The sequence below is a fragment of the Colobus angolensis genome, unplaced genomic scaffold (genome assembly GCF_000951035.1).
Source record: "Colobus angolensis palliatus isolate OR3802 unplaced genomic scaffold, Cang.pa_1.0 Scaffold19, whole genome shotgun sequence".
Taxonomy (NCBI): domain Eukaryota; kingdom Metazoa; phylum Chordata; class Mammalia; order Primates; family Cercopithecidae; genus Colobus; species Colobus angolensis.
Window position 1 is genome coordinate 11,092,188 of NW_012115043.1, and position 26,507 is coordinate 11,118,694.

Consider the following 26,507-nt stretch of genomic DNA (forward strand, 5'->3'; position numbering starts at 1 on the left):
CTGTGTGCCGTGTGTGGGGTGTGTCTGTGTGCCGTATGTGAGGTGTGCATGCTGTGTGTGAGGTGTACATGTGTGCCGTGTGTGTGGTGTGCCTGCGTGCTGTGTGTGGGGTGTGCCTGTGTGCCGTGGCGTGAGGTGTGCCTGTGTGTGTGAGGTGTGCCTGTGTGCCGTGGCGTGAGGTGTGCATCTGTGGTGTGAGCATGGTATATGTGAGTGTAGTGTATGTGTGGTACGTGTGAGCTACGGTGTGCATGTGTGGTATATGTGTGTAGTATGTGTGTATGTGTGGTGTGTGTGTGCCTGTGTTACCATTTAAGATGGTAGCAGCTATTGGCATTAAAAAGGACCTGCTATTCTGAGCTGTGGCTGTGACAGTAAGATGTGCCCACAGCAGCTGTTAGCAATCAGAGTGTGTTTCCATCCTATGTGAAATGTGCTGCCACCACGTGTGAAATGGATTTCAAAACCTTGCCGTACTGAAGTACCAAAGTGTGTGAATGGTACGCTTTTACTGCAAATTAGAAAGATTCACTTATTGCAGTGATAATGTCACACTCACTCAAGCTATTTTAAGTGACAGAGACACACATTGCCAAACAGTGCATAGCTGATAGCAATATTTTCAGGACAGTCATAGAATGTCATCGGAAATGTTTGTCTCTGCAGGCAAAAGAAGCACCTTGGACTAGAGGAGCAAAAACTGAAAATGGAATAGGAAGGACAGTGTTGCGGGCCTCGTTTTGATATCTTTACATGGCTGTTGTGTTCTTACTTCGCCTCCAGTGCATGACTTACATAAAAATAAGTAGCTTCAAGATAAACACACAGGCTATACATTTCGTTTCCTTGGGAAAAAGTGACATTTATGAGGTGTTATAATGCGTGCATTGGTGCTCAGATGTCAGACCTTCTTAAAATAAATCTGACAATCTCTTAGCTTGGTCCAGAGCATTTCTTCTCCTTATGTCTCACAACTCCTTAAATCCCCAAGGCTCTGCTGCCTCTTTCTGTATTTCCCTTTCCTACTAAGAAATAGCCACCAGCTCCTGCTGCTTTCCCTTGGGAATAGGCATAGAAACAACTGTGCTTCAGCTATCCACAAATATTGCTATCCATTCTCAGGTTGAGCTTATATGTTGTAATTAAGAATGGAAATATTTCTTTAATCAGCAAGTTTAAAGACCATGCATTTAGAGAAAGAGTCAGAAACAAGTCCTCAGGTTGTCTGGTCATTAGTATGCCTGGCTGAACTGGTTGTCTTAGAAAAGCATTATAAAAGAGAATTTTTTGAAATACCATTGAACCACAATTCAGAAATACAACCACAATTTCAAATACATTTGAAAGGCTTAGAACTTGCCATATTTTTTGTTTAGATGTTAATGACCATGTCCTGGAAATTGGAGGTGGAGGAACTAGTTGAATTTCCAGGAGTTGGTCACTAATTCTTCAAGATCTTACAATCTTAAAGTGGTTAATAGGAAAACATTTACACTTCCGCTTCTGGCAAGCCTAAATAATTTGCCTGTGATTTTTAATAAAAACTAGACCCTTCCCTCGTCTCTCATCCAAAGCTTCATCCTCTTATTAATTCTAAGGACACTTTTTTGAAATGGAAAACAGCACAGAGGTGGAGCAGAGACACAGGCTGTGGGCTAATCCTCTTAACAGTCCTCACCCACTAACATGATCTGTGGACCAAGAAAGTTTTGATGTCATGACACCATGTTCCTGTGACTATAAATGTGTTGTCTTTTTAGTGTTCTGGGCTTGCTACAGAGGGATGTAAATGCATTTTCAACGTTTAATGTTACAAGTTATTTCCAATTTACCATGAATCCAGTTTATTTGGTTGGGGAATATTTCTTGAGTGATATCTACTATTTAATGAGCAGTAGTGGATCTTCAGAATGCCATCAAAGTTCATGGAAAGAAATGATGGGTTCCTTTGCCTGGTAAGCTTTTATGACTTAACCTGGATTCTTGTTATTTTGACCCATTTCTGCACATCTTACTTCATGCAGCGGAGTTTTGTGACCGCACAGTTATGGGGGTCATGGAAATTGTGCAGGTGGAATTAGTAATCAATGGTTGTTAAGAATTTGTGGGGTTATGTGAAATGTGGTGTGAAGTTAAGACAGCTGGAACGTGGAGTGGTTTTCTCGTGGGCTTAGGTGTGAGAATGTTGGGGGTAACTGGGTAAAGTAAGATGGTTTCATAAAATGCAGTAAGAATAAGTCTAATGTTTTTGGTTGAGCAGAAACTAGGTAAGATCGCCAGATTTGGTTTGGTTTTAAAGATGTTCTTTTTTGTTGTGAAAAACAGACCTTGAGCAATGAAAGCAAACAGTTGACCCCACTGCTCTTAGCTGTAAGGAAGATTTCACCTAAATGTAGCGTAATTGTTCCTGTAAAGGAGAAAAAACGGAATTGGTATCTAGAGTGAAGTTGATCGCAAGTAAAAGATTACGTGGAGTTCTGTGAGTCAGATGACTTTTTTTGTCTAGTATTATCCAGAATTATGTAAGGGACACCATTGTTGGAAACAACGTTATTAGGAATTTCCCTTGAGCATAGTCTAATCACTTAGCAAACTAAATGGGTTCTCTTTCTTGCTGATATGAAATGATATTTAACCCACCCCAAGAGATTCTAGAGAAAGAGGACTTTTGTTAGATGTTACTGATCCCAGGGTCCTAGAAAATCTTCAAGGCCTTGGTTAAATGGCCAGTTACCTTTATCTTAGCCCCTGATATCACACAACCCCACAAATCCTTAACAACAAATACGTCTGCTGTTTACAAAGGCAAAAGTGAGGAAAAACAGGAAAAAAAAGGATTATATTGCTGATCATGGTGGCATCATTTATTGGGTGAGAATTTATTTAGTATTTGAGCTACTGGATGAGTAGGATGAAGTATTAGGAAGCTTATTCTCTTGCTGTTCACGTCTTTCACTCAAGGTTTAAATTGGTTACCAGGTAGATACCAAAAAAGGTAAAGAGTCAAATGCCTTAAATTTAAACAGTTTGTGCATTACTATGTGATAGGAGAATTCTAGAGAGAAGTGGATCTGAAAATCAAAGCCACCCACTGTTCTTCTATATGAAAAATCTGTTTCCTCTGTGATTTGACAGAATTTCCCTGTCTAGGGATAAAAGTGCTCATTTGGATTTGGCTTTTAGCAGAGATACATATGCATCAGGGAATGTGAGTCAGTTCTCTAGAAAGCTTAATTTAGTAGGGATGGAAACATATTACAAAGGATTAATATTCAGTTCCCATTGTCAGAACCACCTGCATATTCACAGAAAGCCACATGAGAAGATGTGCCTGGCTTCCTTATTCTTCAGAGATTTCCTGCACACACAGCTCAGCTTTCTCTGAATTCAGATGGGGCATTGTGGCCCAGTATTTTATCTCTTGCACACCTATGTCTTTAAAAGACTGAAGAAAAATTGTCAAAGTTCCAAAACTTCAATTTTGTCTTATTTTAAATTTAGTTCACAAATGTTTGATCTCTTGATGGTTTGAGGAGTGTGTGTGTGTGTGTGTGCACGCGCGCGTGCGCCATCTGGCAGGTATACTCAACACTTTTTATTGAAAAATGATTTTTGTTAAAGCCATTAAGTTTTCAGGAGAAATTACAATCCAGTTGAAGTTTTTTAAGAAGTGGCTTATTTAGTAAGGTGAAGAACTTTTTTTAAATGGCTATAATTTGATAGAGTCGTTTGAGTCAGATGTCAACTTAATAATAAGGCTTGGGGTGTCAGAGGGTGACATATATGTTTATTATGTTAACAAGTGGGAATTATGCCATTTCCACGATGCCCCAGCAAGACTGTACAAGCCCTAGATAAAGCCAGGTCAAGGACTTTGCATAAAGAGGTGACTTGTCCATCTAAGTGCTCTTTTTCTTCTAAGTTGTGAGTAAGATAGTTACATCTGGACCCATCAGTCCCTCGGGAAAGCATCTTGGAAACCAATGATTAAAAAAAAATGTAAGTCTAGCTAGCAGATGAGAATTATGGTACTGTGTAATTTTTATTCTCTTTGTGGCATAGCTGGATATGGGTAATAGGACACAGCGTCCCAATCTTTGCCACGAATGATATGGCAGGCTTCCTGAAGCTTCCCATGTATATACGTTTTTCATCTTCAAAGAGCTTTGTGAGCACTCATTTACCACCACCTGCCTGGGAGGTAAGAATTACTCCCATTTTATAGATGGAGGAAGTGGAGGTGTAAGTGAGTTGCTTGAGGCCACCCAGGGAGTTTAGTCTCGGAGGCAGACCTGGAAGGCCCAACTCTATCTCTTAGCTGAATTGACTCCCAGTGCTTTCTTTTTGGTGTTATGTCCCCTTGAGAGCCCCCGATCGGTGATGGCATAAATCTAAACACATCAAATAATCCGGAATAGGAAAGAGACACCAAGTCTGTCTTTTTTGTGGCTGTTTCTGTATCAAAGCCCTGGGAAATCTGGACATAGAGAAGAAGCCATTTAACCCTCCTGAGGCTCATTTTCCATATCTGTAAAATGGTGGTGATAATACCTGTCTGCCTCCTTTAGGGATGGTGAAAGCACGAAAATCAAAGCAAGCTAACAGGATCAAAACTTTGAAAACTAGAGAATTCTGCAAAAACTCAGGCATTATTATTGCCAAAAATGACTATGAGACTGCTTACTGAAGGAGTAGGGCCTTCTAATTGGAGATCTAATTCAGTACTGTCATGAAAGAATCCAAAATCAAGAGAAGAAAATAATATACTAGGGAAACATATTAGTGTTATATTTAAAATATACTTAGTAGACCAAGTGGCCAAACAAGTTGATCGTTAGTTTGCATAGGATGCAGCTAAAACTCGGCTCTCCTCATCCCTGAGGGCCATTGAACATGCCTGGGCTATGGAACGTACCGATACTCTATCCCAAGCCACAGGTCCAGGTTGATGGTCTGTTCCCCTTCCACTTGGAGATGTAATGAGAACTCTCTGCAAACCCTTATGGTGGCCTGGGGCCTCCCATGGCAGAGTGAAGAGAAAGCATGTTACTCCCTGAACTCTCCGCTCCTAGCACTATAGAGAAGGAGCACCAACCCTGGAAGGAGGGTTTGAAAAAAGGGAGCTTGTCTGGGTAGACAGATTGAAGAAAGGCTTCCTCTCTCCAGGCTGTTGCAGTCGCTCTGCAGCAAGGCTCACAGCCAGGTGCATTTCAGCCCCTACTTTTGCCCCCTCAGTTAGGCCGCACTGGGCAGAGCACACCCTGCATGGCCATCTTTAGAAGCCCTGAAATAAGAGGGCCACAAAATTCTAGAAATCTGGCACTCCTGAAGTCCCTCCAGGGATCAAGGTGAAGACTCCTCAGCTCTCCCCCGACTAACCTTGACACGCAAGCCAGGCCGCCATTCAGGCAGCTGCAGAAGCCTTTAATACCCTGGCAGTTTTAAACAGGGGATAAAATAAAGTGACTAATCCATAAAGGACTCAAGCCATTTTAGTGAAAATAAAATCAAATGCCTTAGGGTTTTTCTTTTTAATCTTTATTGATTTTTCTGCTTACAAAAGTAATACATGCTGGTTGTAAAAAATTCAAACATTAGAGAAATATGTAACATAGCAAGTGAAAAGTCCTCCATATTCTCTGCATTCCAGAAAAAAAAACATCAACAGATTTGTGTAAAAGATAGGCTTTTTAAAGCACTAGTTTTTGACCGTTTTTGCAAGACACACAAAATTGGTTGACATTCATAAGCATGACAGACATGTTCCCATAGGTGTACTCAAGGTTCGTCCATCGGCCGTTTCCTGGCAAGCCAGCAGTAACCCCACCCCGTTCAGTCCAATTCAAGAAAATATATGATTGTGCAAGTGAGCTAGAGTGAACGATATTATTGGGGTAACCTTGGGTCCATATTAGTTTAGTTTTTATGTGAACAAATAAAAAACTTTAATTTTGTAAAACTTTTATTAGTAACCAATTCCCCGTGACACTCCTGCAACTTATTGCAGCATACCACTGTGTTGTGGCAAACAGTTAAGCAGCAATGTTGTGAAGGATTGCTGTGGTAGCTGGTAGGAACTGACTGTCATATTATTTGGAGGATAAGCAGCTTTTCTCTATCCCCACCTCAGAAAGAGCTTACAGTCTGGAGGAAAGAATTTCATTTCACTAAAAGGCAGGATTTCTTATCAACAACAACAATAATAATAACTACTATTTATTGAGTGCCAACTATTTCTAAGAACTATGTGATGGGCATATAGAGAGAATACATATAGAAAATGCTCATACAGATATCATATATATGGTATGCATTTATGTATGACATCCTTGAATCTTCAAGTATGAAACTGAGGCTCAGAGAGAGGTTTAAGTAATTTGCCCGGCCTTAAGAACTGTCAGATGTTGGCATTGGTTATTTTAGGGTTAAAATTCTAACCAGAAATTTGTGAAACTGGGATCAGTGGCCTAGAAGGTTGGTGGTTATTTTTAGTTATAAACTAAGCGGATAACTCCCAGAAAGAGATAGTGACATCGATTCCTGAGTAGTGTGTTAAGTTTAAACAAACTACTTAGGGGATGTCTTTTGAGCCCCGGTTAGTGACTGCTTAACAAGAGTGCAATGACGATGATGACAATGATGACAGTAACAATAAATAGTGATGCCTACCGCATAGGGTGTTGGAGGAGTGAGATATACTGCATAACACATTATTAGCACAAATACATGTAGATGTTATTAGAAATTAGATTATTATTGAGAGATCACTACTCACAGAATGAAGTACTGCGTGCCTCTCATACAATTTTTATTTTTTTAATTGTTTGGGAGAATGGGCATTGTTCTCTGGACCATGACATCTCCTAAGATACGTCCTGAGGAATAAATGTCATCTTAAGAATGCTAGTGCCCAAGTTCTTGTTCCTTTGATAATTAAAAATTCAAAGCAAACTTTTTATAGACGTGCAGTGCTAAATGACAGCCTAGCCCCAAGGACCACTTGGTTAATTAGCACCCTTGCATTCCAGGATTTCCTGACGCCGGCTGCCACTTGTTGTCAGCTCCTTGAAACTGCAGAAATTTGCCTCTGCAGGTGTGGAGAGCCTGCTTGAATTACAGAGTGCATCAGAGAGCAAATTATTTAGGCAATAGAGCTGAAAATGTGGGCAAATTAGAATTTTTCATAGCAAGATTGTTCATTGTGAAGCCAATTCATGATTATATGTGCGCATCTTGCTCCAGATATTCCACTACACAATAAACTCCTTTGCTGGGATGAATATGTATGTGGGCTAATTTAATCAATATACTTGTGAACGTTGACAGTAGTGCTGTCTGACAGAACTCGTCCTTTGAAATGCTGGCTGAGTTAATGTGTGCAGTATATATATGGGCCAAGAGTCATAATTTGTGTTAAAAGAAGGTTTTGAGAAGACACCACACTACCTGGTGGGAAACCAAAAAGCCTACATGATGAAAGGCAAAGGGCAGAGGGATTTTTGTCCTCCTCCTTCTTGTTGGATTGAAAACTCAAATTCACAAAACTAAACTGCCTCCTTTTGAAAAATTTGCAAGGCACTGACTGCATTTTTTTCTCATGGATTAATTTGAATTCTGGAAATTGACTAAAATGGGGGATGGGGAGGGCTTTTGTGCATTGTTGGATTAAATGAAGGGCTGAGCAAGTACCCTGCTCCCATCTGCAAATGCTCGCTTTCTGGGAATTTCAACACGTGTGATCAGATCACATTCAGAGGGTTTGCTTTTGGAGTAGGGGGATTTTAGTCATTTCCTAAAGAGCATTTGCAACTGAAATTGTCATGTGAGATAAGAGAGCCATGCAGGAGGGAGCCTAGGAGACTAGTTTAACCAATCAGAATACCCCAACTTGCTATCCAGAAACCCTTCTACCACCTTACCGTGAGATTCCCAGTGAAGCTTGTTTCAGTTAATTCTGATTCTTTAGCCCACTGGAACTAAGCACAGACACCATGGGGACAAAGATCTAAGTGAATGCCCCCCCCCCGGAGCCCCCCACTGTTTGGAAATACCAATCTACAGTGAGTCCATTTATCCTAAGCTTCTTGGCCTTCACAGATCTCATGACTGTCTCCGCTCAAATATCCTCCAGATCTGAAAAGCCCTGTGATCTGAAGCCTGAGTCAGGCCATCAGTCCTGTGTCACAGTGGCACCGAACTCTGGGGTCTGTACTACAACTGCTCCCCACTCGCACCTACCGTCACACCCACTGGGCCATGACATGAGCCATTCCAAAGATGGAAGTGCAGGGGCCAGCACAGTACTCCCAAGGCCAGTCCTATCATGAGCAGTCCTCCATGCCAGACAGGCATCTTTGTCACAGCCTTAAACATCGTTACTTCACTTCTCATTAGTAATCCACTGTGAGTCCAGGCCAACTGGACAGGAATACTGCATATCATTTTCAGTTTGTCCAGATGCAGTTCTACTCAGTGTTCTCAATATGCCCTGCCCAGGGCCTTCATATTCTTATAGAGGACTAAGTAGACATGCTTGATCTCCCCCATTGTTAAGATGGAATGAAGATAACTCTTAAAAGGACCAAGTTTAGCATCAGGTAGTTTTGATGCTGACTTAAATGCTAGGACCTAAAGAGGTTTGTTCATCCCTAATTTCTGTCATTACACCTTGAGGTGAGACATGGGGAGAAGCAGCTCCAAGTAGGTCTTCATTTCATGTATAAATTCTGTTTAATGGGTGGTTCAAGGACTTTATGTTGCCTAATTATTATATTCCTAAGAATCAAGGTAGTGAGGCTAGTTCTTATTCTAGCCTACTCAATTCATGTAGGGAAAAGTAGGCAATAACTCAGCTGATAACACCTTTCACGATTTCTCTACTTTCACTTGCCTTTTCTGTGTCTCTGGAAAATGTTAGGCATAAGTCGCTTTCTCGAGAGTTGCAGATCTGTGGCACAAACCTTTGCCTTGACTATATTAAACATATCGGAAGGACTGTGAAGTATGAGACATTATTAGATTTCATATTTCATAAAGAATTTTTCTTGAAGAAATCAAGCCAAGTGTTAACATGAGGCACACTTGCAAATGACAATTTTTGTTGAATGCAACCTTAAACATATTAAGTTGCTTAACTCAAACTATACCTATTAGTGTCCACAGTCACCATTATTGGGGTACTAGAAAGCCTCCAGAGTATAGAAAATACACTGGATGTGAGATTTGGAACAATCTTTAAATTTGGACAGGAAAGAAACTCAGTATGCAAGCAGTAAAAAAATGATGGATAAGTCATCACAGTACTTGTATTAGGCCCTGAGAAAGGGAGTTAGCAGTACACATGGTTTATAATGAGGTTAAATCCAATAGTTTCATGTGTGCTGTAAGTACTGAACACAACATCACCTCAAATCCAAAGTAAGTGGTTGTGGAAATATCCCAGGATATGGGATTACATTAGAAGAAAGAGTGGGCTGTGTGTCTATGTGTGGTACTTACACTGTGTGACATATTCTTTGGACAAAGAAATTACTGTGTATAAGGTCTGGGGCTAGGTAAGGGCTGTATAAAAATGAAACAGACTTGGGCACTTGCAACTGTGTTTCTGTGTGTAACTCAGTAGATAATCTAACATGATACCCAGTAGTGAAAACCATGGAAAATGAATTTAGCGTCATGACACATTCCAGGTAAACTGGTGACTGTTCCCATCCTGTCTATAGAAGCTCAGCATTGGTCTTTACTTCCCATCTAAATTCTATTTAATAGTTGATCTAAGGATTTTCTTTTGCCTAATTATTCCTTATTTTTTTATCCTTAATTATGCTCTTTTTAACTTTGAGATATAATGTGTGTGCTCAGAAGTGCGCTTTGCCTTATTTGAGAACTTTGGTGTGATACATTTTATTTGCTAGTCTTCTAGCATGAGGCATCTTTAAATAATCAGTTGGGTAGAAACACATGCCCTCTGTACCAGGAACCAAATTTCCAATGTAAAGAACTCAGAAGCAATACATCCTATTTGTCAGGATTCATCATTATTAAATTCAAACAGGATATTAACTCTGTGGTTGAAAGGTTCTGATTGTACACAAATGGACTAATTTTTAACACATGGCAACTGCGTTAATTTTTTAAAAGATAAGTAAGGAATTCTTACCATCATATATAACTTATTAATATTTTGAATTGAATCATTTTCCTAACTAGACCTGACTTTTTGGAGTGTATTTTTCTCTAGCAGTCAAGCTATAATGCTCAGCCAAGACAGATTTATGACCTTTTAAAAATAATGATAGAAAATGAGATTGGAGGAAACATTTCAGTATCTGCTTTGCTCTGAGGCCTAAACTGCGAACTCTCCAGTTCTTGAAGGCTTTGAAATGCTGATTCCAGTCTTCTTGTGGGTTCTTAAACACCTTCTCAAATGACCCATTTTAATAACCCGAAAGCTATTATATAACGAACAGCGATAATTTAGTCCAGGGCTCTAGGGGGACCCTCACAGTTCAGCAATGAATAGTTAATGTAGTATAATGTTTAGCAGGTTATTAGTTTTCACTATACAAATGCTGATCAGGGAACACTTTTATAAGGTGTTTAAAAGAAAATGTAATTAACTGGTTGCGTGCTTCTGTTGCAGCTCAAATTGAAATTATTCCATGCAAGATCTGTGGAGACAAATCATCAGGAATCCATTATGGTGTCATTACATGTGAAGGCTGCAAGGTAAGCCTTTTTAATTGTTGTTGTTTCTATTAATGTTAAAATGTATCTTCGTGATTTTTATGCCTCCACTTACGTCTTAAAATTCAACTCCTTAGAATTTTGAGTGATAAGAAATGACAGGACAGAAGAAATATTTTGGTGTTAAATTACAATTAAGGAAGTTATATATATTTTTACTCCTTCCTTCAAAATAATAGACTACAAAAAGGTATTTGAGCATTGCTTGTCACTTTCAACCCTAGAGTTGAACTGATGAGCAATCTCTGTGGTAACCTTTTTTTAAAAAGAGCTAACTCCAGACTTCTACAACGTCCCTGTCATAAGCTTATAAAAAGATATCTCCAGTAAGTTTAATTGGAATGTCATTGAGTCTTATTGTTAGCACACATATGTTAACACATCTGGCAAAATTGTGGGAAAGCTATCAGAAAGACCTGAGTTCCAGTCCTACTGCCTCCACTCGTCCATATTGTTTTAAGTGTGTCTTAATCTGTTTGTGACTCACTTGCTTCATTTTTAAAGTGGGTATAACACCTGATCTTCCTACTGTTTAGGACTATTCCAAGAATAGAAGAAGAATCTGTACATAAAGAAGTCCTTACAAATGGAAAAGTGCTATTTAACTCCAAATATTATCAGTATTATTTCTGCTATGACTATTTTTACTATTTCTGACCTTGATCATGGGGCAATGTGTACAGCACAGGCATAATGTGCAAATGGGAAATAGAGATGTTTATCCCAATAAGGCAAGACCCCCCAAGCCCAGATTACCTCTATTATTCAAATCTCAATTTATGAAGATTTAAATCCTCATGCTTATATTGGAAGGGCCTTGAGACAGCTTACAGGATAAAACAGTGCAAAATAAACAGGAGAGAAGCTATTTAAACATTCAGGAGGCCTTTGAGACAGCCGATTGCTACAACCAGGCCTGAATCAGCCCTAAGGCTTTTTGAGGCTGAGTCAAAAAATAAAATCCACGAATTTGGTTAGCTTTCATTTCGTTAAATTAGAAAATACAATGTTGTAAAATACCTATAGACACAAATGACTACTAAGAGACTTCAAGGAAATTAACCTCATAATTTCCTTAATTCTTCATTTTACTGTTAGTCATGGTAACATTTGCTAATTTGTACATGTACAGATGCTTCATGTTGATCCCATCTTAGCAAAGCTTGAGATTTCTGCATACTACAGAACCATCTATGCCCTTTACTTCCAAAATCTGCCCTCCCTCAAAATTAGGTGACTAAATAAATAAATTAAGCAAAATGAGAGGCCAGGCATAGTGGTGTGTCCCTGTATTCCCAGCTACTCAGGGAAGACTGATGCAGGTTTATCACTTGAGTCCAGGAGTTCAAGGTTACAGTGAGCTATGATCACACCACTGGACTCCAGCCTGGGCAGTGGAGTGAGACCCTCTCTTCAAAAAAGTAAATAAAAATAATGAAAAACAAAACAAAATGAAACAATCTGTCTGGCCTATGCCATCCCAGGTTATAAGGTGAGAGTGAGCTGCCCGTGGCCACCGTCATCGCATTGATTTTTGGAGTTGGTTCGGCTGACATGGCCAGGTAGCCATTGCCTTTCACCCTCACCCTGTCTGTGTTCTGCCTCCCAAATCTGTGTCCCTGGTAGACATGCCATGGTGTTTCTTAATAGAGCGTTTACAGACTGCAGTGCTTGCCTGCTGGGAGTTCCAGTGCTTTTTGTGCATTGCGTATCACCTGGGTGTCTTCTAAAATGGACAGGGTTCTAGGCAGCATCCCGGATGCCAGTTCGCTACTTGTCCCTTCATTCTGCCCAAAAAACTGATCGCTTCCTCTGAGTCTGTCAGTAAGGCAACTGATTATCTCGTAATTGATGGAAGTGATTATCTAGGAATCGAGTCTGGGAAAAGGACAAGGTAGGGGTAGGGCTACTTCATATAAAATACCCCAACAATTTGGAAGATTAATTAACAACATGCTATTGAGTAAAACCTAAGTTGACTGAGTACCACTGTTCACACAGGCACAAACAATGTGAATTTCTTTTTACCCTTAACATTTATCATGACAAAAATAAAAGCAATAAGAAAACAAAAGGTATCCATTATTCCAAAGTTGTCATTTTTCTAGATTCCCTTCCAGATCTTGTCTGCAGACCTCCTCAGTGCCAAAGTGGTTTTCAGTTATCTGTGGCTCTGTTCCTCTGCTCTGTTGACTTTATCCAACGAAAACCACAAAACAAATAAAACATACTTTTGTTAACAGATTGGGCCTGTGCCTAGCCAGGGACCTGAACAATGTTATATGTTTATATTTGATACATATGCTATTTGTTCTCCATTATAATTTCCCTCTGCTGTAACACTTTTATTCCTAGTTATAAAAATAGAAGTCAGACTTCTATTTTTGCCATTTTATGTTAATTATTTATCATGTTCTAACCAGGTAAAGGTGTTTCTATCATGATCAATTGTAAATAACTTTGCTGTGATAGTGTAATTAAACATAAGAAAAATTTCACATTAGACATATCAAATAGATATCTCATGAGAGAAAAACGGTGATCAGTCATCTTCTGAGCTAATCATTTTGTGAATGTACTTTAAACTGCATTTTTAAATTAACAACCTGAAACCATAAGAAACTAGAGGACCTGTTTAATTGCTGAAATAATGATTTTGGCACATAGTTGCTAAGCATTACACATGAACAGCAAAAATAGTAGAAGCTTTGGTAGCTCTTTCTGTCGTTTCTGGCTGTTCTGGCTGTTCCCGGCTCATCCTCTCCCCATCCCCTTTGCTGTCTGTAGAGAGACCGCAGGTGCCATACTACTAGGCAGACTTCTTGGTGGCTTGGTAATGCTGCTCTGTATAGTCGGATATTATTTCTGGGACATCTATGGGTGTAGTCTTGATTGTTGTGACCATTCGCAATGTGTTATGTAGAATCTGTCAATAAAAAAGAATACTATGAGCACTCCCTTGGGCCCAAGCACTATGTAAGCACTGTAAGGGATCCAAAGACATAGAAGACCGAATCTTTCCCTCAAGCAGTTTATGGTCTAGTTGTAGAGATGAGGCCTGTGTAGGGAAAGCTAAATAGCAATGCAAGAACTAACTATAGAGTAAGGCCACCATCTATGATATACATAAGAAGCACATATAAGCACCTATAGGCTGGGCACAGTGGCTCACACCTGTAGTCCCAGCAGTTTGGGAGGCTCAGGTGGGAGGAATATGTGAGCACAGGAGTTCAAGACCAGCCTGAGCAATATAGTAAGACTCCGTCTCAACAAAAAAATTAAAAATAAAAAAAATTGAGCAGGCACGGTGGTGTTTGCACATATGAAAACAGAAACACATATCCACTAGGCAGCATACCTAGGTAGTCTAGAGGAGAGTTGGCCTAGCAAGGTTTCACTGAGGAGGAACCAACCGTGGGCTGGAGCTGAGGAAGGATTTTCCCAGAGAAGGTGGCTGGGAGGGCATTCTGTGCTGAGGAAGAAGGAGAACAAGGAATGGCAGAGGTAAAAGCCCAGAACTAGGGCAGTCTTGGTTGTATTTAGGGGACAGCCCATAACTCAGTTTGATTGAAGCACAGGGTCACTTTCTGTGGCTAGTGGAAGATGAGGGTAGACAGGCACACCATCCTCAAATTTTTAAGGACTCCATTATGCCAAGGTTTAATTATAAACGTATTTCACTTGTTCTCTTGAAAGAATCAGGGAACAATGTATTGGCACTGCTTCAGCCTGAATATTGCATTTCGGAAGAACATATGTTAGAATCCAGGCCTGCAAGGTTTTTAGTTCTGTTCCTAGAGACATTTCTGAGCTCTTGGAAAAGAATTTAGTTTCAGCCTTGGGTGAGCATGATGAGGGGGCATAACGTGAGCTGGGGCAGGTCTGCCAGGGAGGAGGGGCAGGTCGTGCCCCATGCCAGCAAAGGAAAAGGCCATAGTAACACTAGAGGCTGTAGATGTTAAAGTTCAATCTTCAAAGTGAATAAAAATATGAAGTGTTAGGAGGAAAATAATCATTGGTTAAGGTTTGCTTTTGAGAAATCATCTTGTTTGCCATTCAACTTCTAATTTCATCATGAGATATAGTGGCTGCTCAGATGATGAGGATGAACATTTGATCTCAAGACACACGCACACAGACCCACACACACATTTTTTAATCCATATCCTTTTAGACATTTTGGCTATACAATTTTAACTGCAAGTTTTTTAATGATAATGCACAATCCAGTACTGGGGTTTGTGAATTGGTTTCTGATTACATTGAAAACCTTTTCCTCTTGATAAGACTAAGAATAAAGTGGCATTCATTTGTCCAATATATAGTCATCAGTCAGTACATTTAAGATGATGTCTTATTCAAAGCTTCCTCTTCTACCCAGTAATTTGAGATAACAAATTATCAAATATATTTGCATTAACAATAACAAATATATTTTGTTAATAAGCCTTTCAAAAATATCTAGAGTGTATAAGTGACACCTTCCCCCACTGAAGTAGTTAAAGCCATTTCTGGAGCTTTTTATGTTTAGGTTAAAAAGCAGCTTTTATGAATGTTCCTTTTAGGCCCAAACTGTCTTTTAGAGGATTCTAATATTTTTATCTCGGTTGTGAAATGTCGCTAGCCATGAACTAATTCTGTCCACTTTTCACCATTGATACATTCAGGCTCAACATTTTTATTTCAACACTTTTTAATACGCAGCCCCAGTATTAGAGCTAGGCATTTACAATGAAAATTCAACTTGGGGAAGGACAAGCTGTTATTGCATCCTTACGATGCCTGAGTTTCGGTTCGGTTATACACAGGCGGTAAGCGAAAATTTTTGTTTAGCTAAATCTTCCAGTCCTGTGATGAAATGTGCAAGTGGTAGGGTTATGTTAAACCCCAATTTGCATCACGATGATTCAGATTTTTTTTTATTTGTTTGTTTAGATCTTAATCATGTCTCAGTAACTGCTGCCCTTCCTCAGCTCACAGAAAACGCCGGGCTCGAGGCCATGTTGTAGATTGGGCCCTGACACAGCACCTGGCTTGGGGCAGGTCCCACGTGCGTGCTAGGGAATAACCATTGCTGAATGTCTTCGCTTGGATTGGATCTGAGTATGGCAAAACACAGTCAAAGCAGACATCGACACTTACCAAATACAACACGTGGGCAGCTTTAATCAGAGACCACTTGCACATACAATTCTACAGGGAGGCCAGTCACTATTGAACAAAAACGTAGCTCAGGAAATCTGAATTTCTGTGATTTATTGCTGCCACATGTATGAGTGTAGGGCTGGACCAGCTAACTTTCGTGAATGAGGCTGCCTACCCTTTCTAAAGAACAACTTTTTTTCCTCATATACTTCTTTGAGCATTTATTTCTGCCCCCCACCCAACTTTAATTTTATAATTTCATCTGCTTGATTTTAATACATGTGTGACCTTTGTTTACCCCTCAGTAAAATGAAGTTATCCTCTTTTTCTCCCCCAGCCAGATAGTTAACTTTTGCGCCAAAGATATTTCTTCCTTCTCACCCCCCATGCTTCTGAACATTCTCAACAGGAAGTTGCCAAGATAAATAAAATTGTAACATAGTACATGCTTTCACATAGAAGATTCTCCGCTGTTCTTATGTCCATTTTTCTTAGTCTCAGACATAAAATGAAAGGTAGACATACACCCACCTCAGCAGTCCCCCAAGTTCCCAATTTTTAGTTGTATTGGAAAATACAATAATTTGGGCAGGCAGATGAGCATTCATAATAAATCACAGAGTTATGAAGAAATCTTGGTTGTCAAAAGCAAGCGTGTAGCCATTCCAAAGCGTCTGCCATTAGAATTCAGCAAGGCAGCTGTCAGCTGTTTTCTTGTAATTAAACAGCCAATGAGCAGCTAATTAAGACATATGTGTATACAGAAGTGGAAGTGGGTATGTTAATGAACTGTAGGAATCAATTCATTAAGTGAAAATTGTCAAAAGACCAAACATCAGATCAGCATTTCAGCCTGTGTTTCACTGAGAAGGAGCCCCACGCAGGAGGGGACAACTCAGAATCAGACCCCCATTCACCTTCCCAGCCATACCTACAGGGCCGCATCCAACCAGTCCATACTCTTAGACAAAACTATTAAAAACTCCAGTAGGAAGTGTCAGGCATATTTCCAGGCTTTTAAAATATATCTAACAAATGAGTACTTTCCTACCTGTATGGAAACCTGGTATTTGATACCCTATAAAATGCCGTCGCCCTCATCTGAACCGTTGTAGGGAACTTGGGCTACAGAAATGAAAAGTGGGTTTTTGCTTGTTTTGTTGTTCATCTTTTGTTGTTGTTGCTATTCAGTCAGCCCTACATGTTTGTCTTGGTGCTTTTTAGGTGGTATATTAAGAAGTCTATGGCCTTTGGAATCAGATGCACCTAGGATTCAGGAATTCAAATCCTGGGCCCTCTCCTCACCTGCTCTGTGACTTTGGGCATATGGCTTAACCTATCTTAACTTTCTCATTTGTAAAGCAGAGATACATATCCCTACTTTGCAGTTGTAGGTTGCTGTGGATTGCAAATAATGATGGCAAAGTGTCCGACATGGTGCCTAGTGGGGAGTAGGTGCTCAGCATATTGTCACCACTGTTTTTATCACTGCCACCATTTTTTCCTCTAGTTGTTCATTCAACAAGTATTTGTTAACTTCTTTAAGTATTGGGTTAGCTACTGGAAACAAAGAAACAAGGCAGTCAGTCCCTGGAAAAGGCAGACATTAATAATACAACAAGGTAAGGGCTAGGAGGGGGATAAATACAGGACTCTTAAGGGTACACATGGGAGGGGCCCCTCAACCAGCTTTGGGAGGGCCAAGGTCAGAGAATGTTCCCAGAACAAGTGAATGTCTTCTCAGTGAATCCTGAAGGGAAGGAGAGAGTTTCTTTGGGGAACTGTGAACATAGCAGTTTAAGCTCGGTCGTTGTATGACTTTGAGAAGAGCTGCCTGGACATGTGGTCATTGCCTGGTCATCAGCAGGGAGCCATTAAGGGCTCATAAGCAGAGAAGTGACTTGATGAGTGTGATGTTTTAGGAAGATATCTTTAGTAACTGTGTGAAATGGATTGGAGGGAATGAGAATGGAAGCAGGGGTCCCAATTAGGAGGCTGTATAATAACCAACTCAAGAAGCGAAAGACATGGAAACTTAAGAAAACTGCAGCAAAGATGGAGACAAGTAGATGGATCTGAGAAACAGGAAGGTGCCAAGAAGCAGGCTAATTTGGTGATGCTTGGATATGGGTGGGGAGGAGGAGGCAGAGATTCAGTGAAGCCCATCTTTCTGCCTTGAGTAACTGAGGGAAAGATAATGCCTGTCACTGAGCAAGAAAACACTGGAGAGGATAGCTGGGAAACAGGCTGTAGGTCAAGATATATTCTCTTCTAGGTCGGGTGCAATGGCTCATGCCTATAGTCCCAGCACTGTGGGAGGCCTAGGCAGGAGGATCACTTAAAGCCAGGAGTTTAAGACCAGTCTGGGCAACAAAGCGAGACCCTGTCTCCTCTACAAAAAATTTAGAAATTAGCTAGGCACGATAGCATACACCTGTGGTCCCAGCTACTGAGAAGGCTGAGATGGGAGGATCACTTGAGCCCAGGAAGTCGAGGCTGCAGTGAGCCGTGATAGCCCTGTTGTACTCCAGCCTGAGTGACAGAGACCCTGTCTCTAAATATATATATTCTGTTCTGTCTCTAAATATATATATATTCTGTTCCAGAAAGAAAAAAAAAAAACTCAGCTAAAGTGTTTAGAACTTATGTAGGTAAGGGGAAAGTCAGTGGGGGCTCTAGAAGGCCAAACCACAACTTTGGGTGAATGCCTCTCCAAAGTCAGGGGGATGCATTCAAACAACATGACAGGGAGCTGGTGACAGCGAGGATGAGGCTCAGGCCAGCCACATGCTGGTAAGCTGTGAACAACTGGCTCTCAGGAAAGCAAAAAGGGTCCGTCTGTATGTAGATAACTTTGGTATCTATCTCACTGATAGAATTTCACATAATTTTCGAACAATAATAAAATACACAATATTCTTTATTTTAAATTTCATATAGACAAATAATTCTCACTGAATGCTCTCATGATTTTTGCTGAACTCTTACCTCTATCCCCATGGTTACAGTTGAGGAAAGACTAGTTCCAACATGAATGTTGTTGATATTTTGTTTACATTAATGAATAAGAGAGTGAAACAACAAAGATATTTTGGAACTTCATTCATTCGCCAATGATGACATGAATAACCTTGCTGACTCAGTTAATCGTTTACAAATACTAGAAGAACATTTCTTCCACTTTTTGTGTTACTCACAGTGGGATCACTAGATATGAGGTACTGTTAAGTTTAATTTGCACTATTGTAATTTTCATCAGTTTTTTCTGTTTGTTTATTTGTTTTGAGACAGAGTCTCGTCCTGTTGCCCAGGCTGGAGTGCAGTGGTGTGATCTCAGCTCACTACAACCTCTGCCTCCTGGATTCAAGCAATTCTCCTGCCTCAGCCTCCTGAGTAGCTGGGATTACAGGCACCTGCCACCAAGCCCGGCTAATTTTTGTATTCTTAGTAGAGAGACAGGCTTTCACCATGTTGGTCAGGCTGGTCTGGAACTCTTGACCTCATGATCCGCCCACCTTGGCCTCCCAAAGTGCTGGGATTACAGATGTGAGTCACCACACCCAGTCTTTTTTGTTTTGTTTTGTTTTGTTTTTGTTTTTTTAAGAGACAGGGTCTCACTCTGTTGCCCACGCCAGAATGCAGTGGTACAATCTTAGCTTAATGCACCCTCAAACTCCTGGGCTCCAACAATCTTCCTACCTCACCTTCCCAAGTAGCTGGGACTATAAACACATGCCACTACACCTGGCTAATTGTTTTATTTCCTGTAGAGACAGGGTCTGTGTTGCCCAGGCTGGTCTCAAACACTTGGCCTCAAGTGATCCTCCTGCCTCAGCCTCCCAAAGTATTGGGATTACAGGCATGAGCCACTACATTGGGCCATCACTGTTTAAATCTAGACAATAAGCAAAATAATAAACCCTGATTTGTAGCATTTGCCAATTTCTGTGGTGTAAATAATCCCACCAATGGCCATTTTCAAGCCACCCGACCTGCTCTTTCACAGAATGCAGAGTAGGGAAGGTATGCACAGCAGCACAGCATGATATAGTATTCCCACCTTCAGATATAAGGATAATTGATGTAGATAACCTGAAGAACACTGATAACAGTAAAATAATCATTAAAAAGTAGTTAATTTTTTTATGTCAGGAATGTGTCAGTTAATGTGTAATAACATTTAATAACTAGCCTTAACAACAAAATTCCTGAAATTTTAGCACTCAGCTCTTGCAACTGGTATGAGCCTTCTCCTGAACACCACGGCCTCCATCCCAGTTTGCAAGCTCCCATCTAGTGGGGTCAGTGAAAAATTCATAGTGTGCAGTCATTTTTTCTTAAAGAAAAAGTATTAGGGAATAGAATTTCCAGAGAAGGTAAGGCACGTATCAGAAATAAAACTCAGCACAAGGCGTTTTGAAAAGCTAGGTGAAATAAGGGAGGAAACACTGGAGAGATGTCTTTGAGACAGTAGGAATTGAAACAAAAGGTGGATATGCAGGGACTCTGTGTCAGGAAATCAAGAATGTGTGACACTGTTTTGTTTGTCCCACACTGAAGAAGATACACTTAAGTGAGAGGGCACTGGACTTAAAATGAGGACAAGAGATTGAGTCCCAGCACTGACCCTTACCAGCCATAGGACCCTGGACAAGTCATTTAACATTCTAAGCTTCATTTTTGTTTTTGGCAAATCAGAAAACTAGAATCAATCTCTGGTTCTTAACAAGAGGAAGTCAAAGTCTTCAGGGAGCTTTTTAAAAAATATGTACTATAAAAATGACAATTTTGGCCGGGTGTGGTGGCTCACGCCTGTAAATCCCAGCACTTTGGGAGGCCAAGGCGGGCAAATCACAGGGTCAAGAGATTGAGACCATCCTGGCCAACATGGTGAAACCCTGTCTCTACTAAAAATACAAAAATTAGCTCGGTGTGGTGGTGCGCACCTGTAGTCCCAGCTACTCGGGAGGCTGAGGCAGGAGAATCACTTGAACCCGGGAGGCAGAGGTGGCAGTAACCCGAGGTCGCACCACTGCACTCAAGCCTGGCGACAGAGCAAGACTCCATCTCAAAAAAAAAAAAAACAATTATTTTATTTTTTGACCTATAAAAATGGCAATTTCTTATTGTTCAAACTACTATGTATGCCTGGACCACATCCCCAAAGGTTCTAGTTTGATAAATCTTAAGGTGTATCTTTTAAAAACTCTGTGGGTGTTTCTGATGCATCACCCATATGTGAACTACTGTACCTGATAACCTCTCAACTTCTTTCAGCGCCCAAGGCCTGTTTGTTTTATTCTAATTTTCTATTTGCAATAGCTGCGTGTTAATATGCTGCCACTAGGTGGTGGTAGTGCGCCAACAGTCACACTAAGCATAGACTACCTGAAATGTATCATGGTGGCTTTCTGGCTCAAGCCCACCATGTTTGTTTAAATGCACATCTCCATGTATTTTAATATCCATAAAAAGTGAACTTTTACGACAGCCAAGTAATTTGTTAGCTTATGTTTTAGAAATAACAAAATTGCCAAATTATGTACTTGATTATCTTTCCCAGCTAACTCACAACTTCAGCACTTTTTTTTAACACCTCCTCAGTTCCACCCAAAACTTCATGCCCTAGCTTTGTGCTTCCCCTGCTCTCTGTATGACCTCCAAGCCCTGAAATTCATCTTTCAGCTCACTCACTTCCTAATTCTTTTGCAGGATTTCTCCCCAATCAGACAGAATCTCTCTCTGTACTTAGAAGTACTTGAGGTAGGAGGTACCTACCACACTTCCTACTTTTCTTCTTCTTCCTCTCTTCTAATCTTTCTTCCTCTTGTGTGTTATTTAACCCTTAGTATTTTATCTGTTTAATTTTCCAAACCCTTAATCCTCTGAGAACCACCCCCACAAGGAATACTGAAAAGAAGAGGTTTTTAAAAGAAAAATCAGCAGCAACCCAAACCCTCATTCTTCCTGAAATGCAAAGTTCAGTATTCGTCTGAGTCATGGAGGTTTACTTACCCTGCTTCTCCCTTCTCAGCTCTCACCTTATAACCCCACTTCACCTCTCACGTCTGATATTTGATAGTTCTCCTTGTGGGCATGACTCTGTTGACTTAATCCAAAAGAAAGATCTCCTTTCTGGTTCTTAGCTATGCCACTCCCAGAACTTTTCAGCAGGCATTTGCTCAGCTGACTTACTTGAGGTATAAATGATGCTGTAAAGAATAAGGCATGTCTGCTTGCGTGCCTGCTTTCCCCAAATCCTCAAACTGAGACTTCCAAATAAGGGTAATACTTTTCCAAGCAGATAGTGTGGAAGCTGGACATTGGTTCCAGCCACAGTGCCACTGCTCAAAGCACATACAGAATGCTTCATGAGTTTGCATTGCAATTTATGGCATAATTACACAGACATCTTTAATGATAGTTATTCGGTGCCCTTGCAGTAAGTTTCATTGTTTGTTTAAAAGAGCTAAAGTGATTTAGAAATAAGTAAGGTGAAGTAAATGGGGCAGAATACTTCTGGTCAGAAATGAGGAAAAATGATGGACTCATGAGACTGATTTTCTTATGTGACTCCTAATCCAGATCAGGAGACAACTGCAGAAAGAGATTTTGTAAAATGTCTGGGCGGTAGGAAGCTGGGTCAGCTAAAGGTGCTAATGTGAGGGAAAACACTAATTTCAGAGTAGATCGCTCTTGCTACTTTATTTTGTATAACTTGTTTTTTACACTACCTAATTTAATGGTTGCCCTGTATGAGAACAACTAAGGAGGAATTCTTTTGACACACAAGAGAAGCAGAAAAACAAAACAAGATGACAGTGTAAGTTCTGGAGTTAAACTATGTGAAGTCATATCCTGGCTTTACCCCATGCTAGAGCGGGGACTCTGAGCAAGTCACTACACCTCTCAGCCTCTGTTTTTTCAGCCTTAAAACCAGGGAAATGATAGCATTTGCCCAATATTGCCCTTGTCAGAAGTAAATGTCACAATCTGCATAAAGCATAGAGTGCCTAGTACAAAGTCAGTGCTGTTTCAATGGTACTTGGGATTTGTTTTAATCAGGTATCGTAAGACACACATGTGGAGATGACTGTCACAAAGGAAGAAGTCTGTTACACAGTAGTCCCCCTTAGCCTCAGGGGGATGCCTGAAACTGTGAACCTTTTAGATACTATTTGTTCTCATACATCCAGACTTGTGATAAAGTTGAACTTATCAATTAGGCATGATGAGAGATTAACAACAATAACAACATAGAACAATTATAAAAATATACTGTAATAAAAGTTATGTGAACATGGTCTTTCTTTGCATCTCTTCTCTTTCTCTCTCAAAATATCTTAATATTCTTTTACTGCAATTGACGCAAGTAACTGAAACGAGGAAAGCAAAACAGCGATTAAGGAGGGACTGCTCGACTCACAAATCCCCAGAGACAGAGCCCATGCCCCACCGTACAGGGGACACACGGGGAAGCGCCAGGGTCTGTGAAGGGGAGAGGGATGTGGAGAAACACTGCCAAGAGCCCCCACTGTTTTCCACAGAAAGGAAGGCGCAGCAGGATGAGCAGGTTTAGGATAAGTGGCTAGTTTGAATCATTACAGATGGCGCTAGGGGGTAGGGGCTGTCCCTAACTGACTGGTACCTGACCCTGGTGTGACCGGGGCAGGGGAATCATGGCTAGAAGCGTAAGGGCCTGATGAAGAAGGTGTCCTGGATATGGGCTCTGGCCCGCTTGGTTTTGTGTGAGAGGTGGTTGACAGCAGGTTGTTTGCTGTATGTAGGAGTTTTCCAGCCCCGAAAGGGCAGTCCCTCCAGTGTCTGCAAAGCCCTAAGATGTCTGCATCCAAAATACACAATAAAAAGATATGGTTTAATACAAGTACTCATTAAGACTGATAATCTGTCATCATTATCCTCATGCCCTTAACAGCAGAGCTAACTGATGATTAATATATGGTTTCTGCGTTAACAGTCTTGGACTTTATTAATGGTGGATGGAAGTTAACTTAATATGTGTATGCAAACTAAAAAGTGGCATCCTTTTCACTAATGACCCAACCATTATTCAAGAGCTGTGTCTAGTTCGGGATTTCAGACTTTTGAAAGAAATGAAGAAATAATAACAGATACAGGGGCTCGCACTTGTAATCCCAGCTACTTGGGGGGCCAAGGTGGGAGGACCACTTGAGCCTAGGAGTTCGAGACCAGCCTGGACAACATAGCAAAACCCTGCCTCAGTTTTAAAAAAGAAAACAAGAAGTAGTAGTGAAGAAATTGGAGAGGATTCTGAGAAGAAATATGCAAGGTGGAAAAGAGCCTAGAAAGAAAAGTGACAGATGCCGCGATCTGGTCTTCAGAAGAGATATCCAGGAAACAGCATGGCAGCCCTCAAGTACTAGCTCCACTTAAAGATAAAAAAAAGATCATTCAGACATTCCCCATATTTGGTGATCATAGAAGAAACTGTAACAGGCTTGATGTGAAGCAAACAAAATTCAACTTCAGCTAAAAGAAAAGCAAATAAATTCCTGATTTTAGGCATCCACAGCGATGCCTTTACACAAGGGTATGAAGGTGAGAGAGTCTCAAGAAGGAGATAAACACCTTTCAGCTTGGACAGAGATCATGTGTCTCAGAGGAAAATGAATACCTACACAGCTGACCTCTTGGTATCTCTTTCTAAGGATTATCTGCCTCTGTGACCATTTATATTTTCTTGAATTCTCGCTAGTAAGCCCCAAAGAAAGCTTTACTTCTTCTTACTTCCTTTTCACAGGGGAAACACACACACACACACAAACAATAAAATAAAATAAAAAACATAGCTTTAGATATTTTTCAGAAGAGAGAGATTGCTTTACAGAAGAAGCGGGACTTGATAGAGGGTAGAGTTAAAGTACAACAGAGAGCCAGTCTGAGACATGAGGCCCCCAGCCTTGCCCATGTCAAGGTTAGCAAGCAGCCTGGCTGAAAACAAGAGGAGTGAGAAGTCAGGGTCCTGCCCCGTCCCATCCCAGGTTGGATTTTCCAAAGAACTGGAAACTGAGGTCATATACATCAACTTGGTTAACAAAGGCCCCCAACCATTACAAAGGAAGGCAGGTGCACTTCTCAAGCTGCTCACATACCTTCCCACCTGCCTGTTGTAGGGGGAAAAAAAGCACAGATAGACAAAAAGAAAAATAAAATCTGATTGGCCCCACCAACTAATGCCAACAATTTGGGGCATAATTTTCCAAATCTTCTTTTATAGTAAATATATGGACGCCCTTTTTCCCCCAACACTTGGATTATACTATGTGTAGCTCTTTAGTTGCTTTTTAAAAAATTCAATGGTATATTTTTATCACCTTTTTATATCAATATTTCTGAAATACCATTTGTAGTGGTTGCTGAATTCCATTGTATGAGTATACAATATGACTCTTTTAATTCAGTAATGTTGGACAATTAGGATCTTTCTACATTTTGTATATTACAAATAGTACTGTGAAGAACACCCTTGTAGGAAAATCTTTGTACCATTCTTAATATTTCTTTAAGGTGTATTCCTTAAAAGGTTAGCTCAGTGCGTAGGCTTTTTAAAAATTTTTCATACAACTGCCAAATTGACCTCCAGAAAAATCGTTTGGTGGGAGAGCACTCTTATCAGTTTGCCTGCCACTCTGTTGGTTCTTTAGGATTTCACCTCTCCCCACTAGTGTTGCCCTCGTTGGGGTCATCTATCTTCACAATTAAAGCTTTGAAGATAATAATCGTCTTTTGTACCCTTCACGGCTTCGCTTCATGGAAATGACTCTACTGATCTTATTTTTTTTCTGCATACATCCCTAGTTTGCAAAACCACTGAAAGATAAATCAGCAATAAAAAGATAACAAGGTGGCTCATGCCTATAATCCCAACACTTTGGGACGCCAAGGTGGGAGAATCACTTAAGGCCAGGAGTTCAAGACAGGCCTGGACAACACAGACCCCCCATCTTGACAAAAAAAAAGTTTATATATATATAAAATTAGCCAGGCATGATGTTGTGCACCTGTAGTCCCAGCTACTCAGGAGGCTGAGGAAGGAGGACGGCTTGAGCCCAGGAGTCCAGCCTGAGTGACAGAGGAAGACCCTGACCCCTCCCCCGAAAAAAGCCCCTGTGTGTTTCGAAATTAAGGAATATGCTTCTAAATCACATCTGGATTAAAGAAGAAACCTACTGAAAATTAGAACACATTTTTCACTGAATGAGAATGAAAATACTACATAGTAAAGCTTTTGGGTTGCTTTTAAAACATCACTAAAAGGAAAACTTGACACTCTAAGAATAAACAGTGAAAATTAATCAGCTAAAAGTACAGTTCAGGAAGTTAGCAAAAACAAACAAACAAAAATAAAGTTATTGAGGTCAGCAGCTCCTTATACATCTTTGTATCCCCTCTCATTTCCCAAACAGCGGTTGACACATGAGAGGAACTTGATGAGCATCGCACTGGATTTGTTCAATCTTTAAAGGCCACATTTCTGAATATGTGGTATTTCTGAACTGTCAGGAATGAAAGAATATTTCCAATCTGATTGATCTGCAAAAATAATCCATCCAAGTGTTATGTAATGCTTACAA

At 40.4% G+C, this 26,507-nt stretch overlaps 1 protein-coding gene and 1 long non-coding RNA gene across 5 annotated transcripts in view; one reads left to right on the top strand and one right to left on the bottom strand.

Moving 5' to 3' along the window:
* The window catches only part of RORA (RAR-related orphan receptor A), a 149,773-nt gene that overhangs the window by 95,580 nt on the left and 27,686 nt on the right, over positions 1-26,507 (top strand). For all 4 annotated transcript variants that reach the window (XM_011940473.1, XM_011940472.1, XM_011940474.1 and 1 more), the window contains one exon: positions 10,643-10,728. In XM_011940473.1, coding sequence (XP_011795863.1) covers positions 10,643-10,728 — 86 coding nt within the window. The remainder of the gene's footprint in view (positions 1-10,642; positions 10,729-26,507) is intronic.
* Positions 11,511-26,507, bottom strand: part of LOC105510591 — a 51,842-nt gene continuing 36,845 nt past the window's right edge. The window contains exons 4-6 of the long non-coding RNA XR_001001582.1: positions 21,933-22,235; positions 13,549-13,672; positions 11,511-12,611 (exon numbers count right to left, since the gene is read on the bottom strand). This is a non-coding gene — a long non-coding RNA (uncharacterized LOC105510591). The remainder of the gene's footprint in view (positions 12,612-13,548; positions 13,673-21,932; positions 22,236-26,507) is intronic.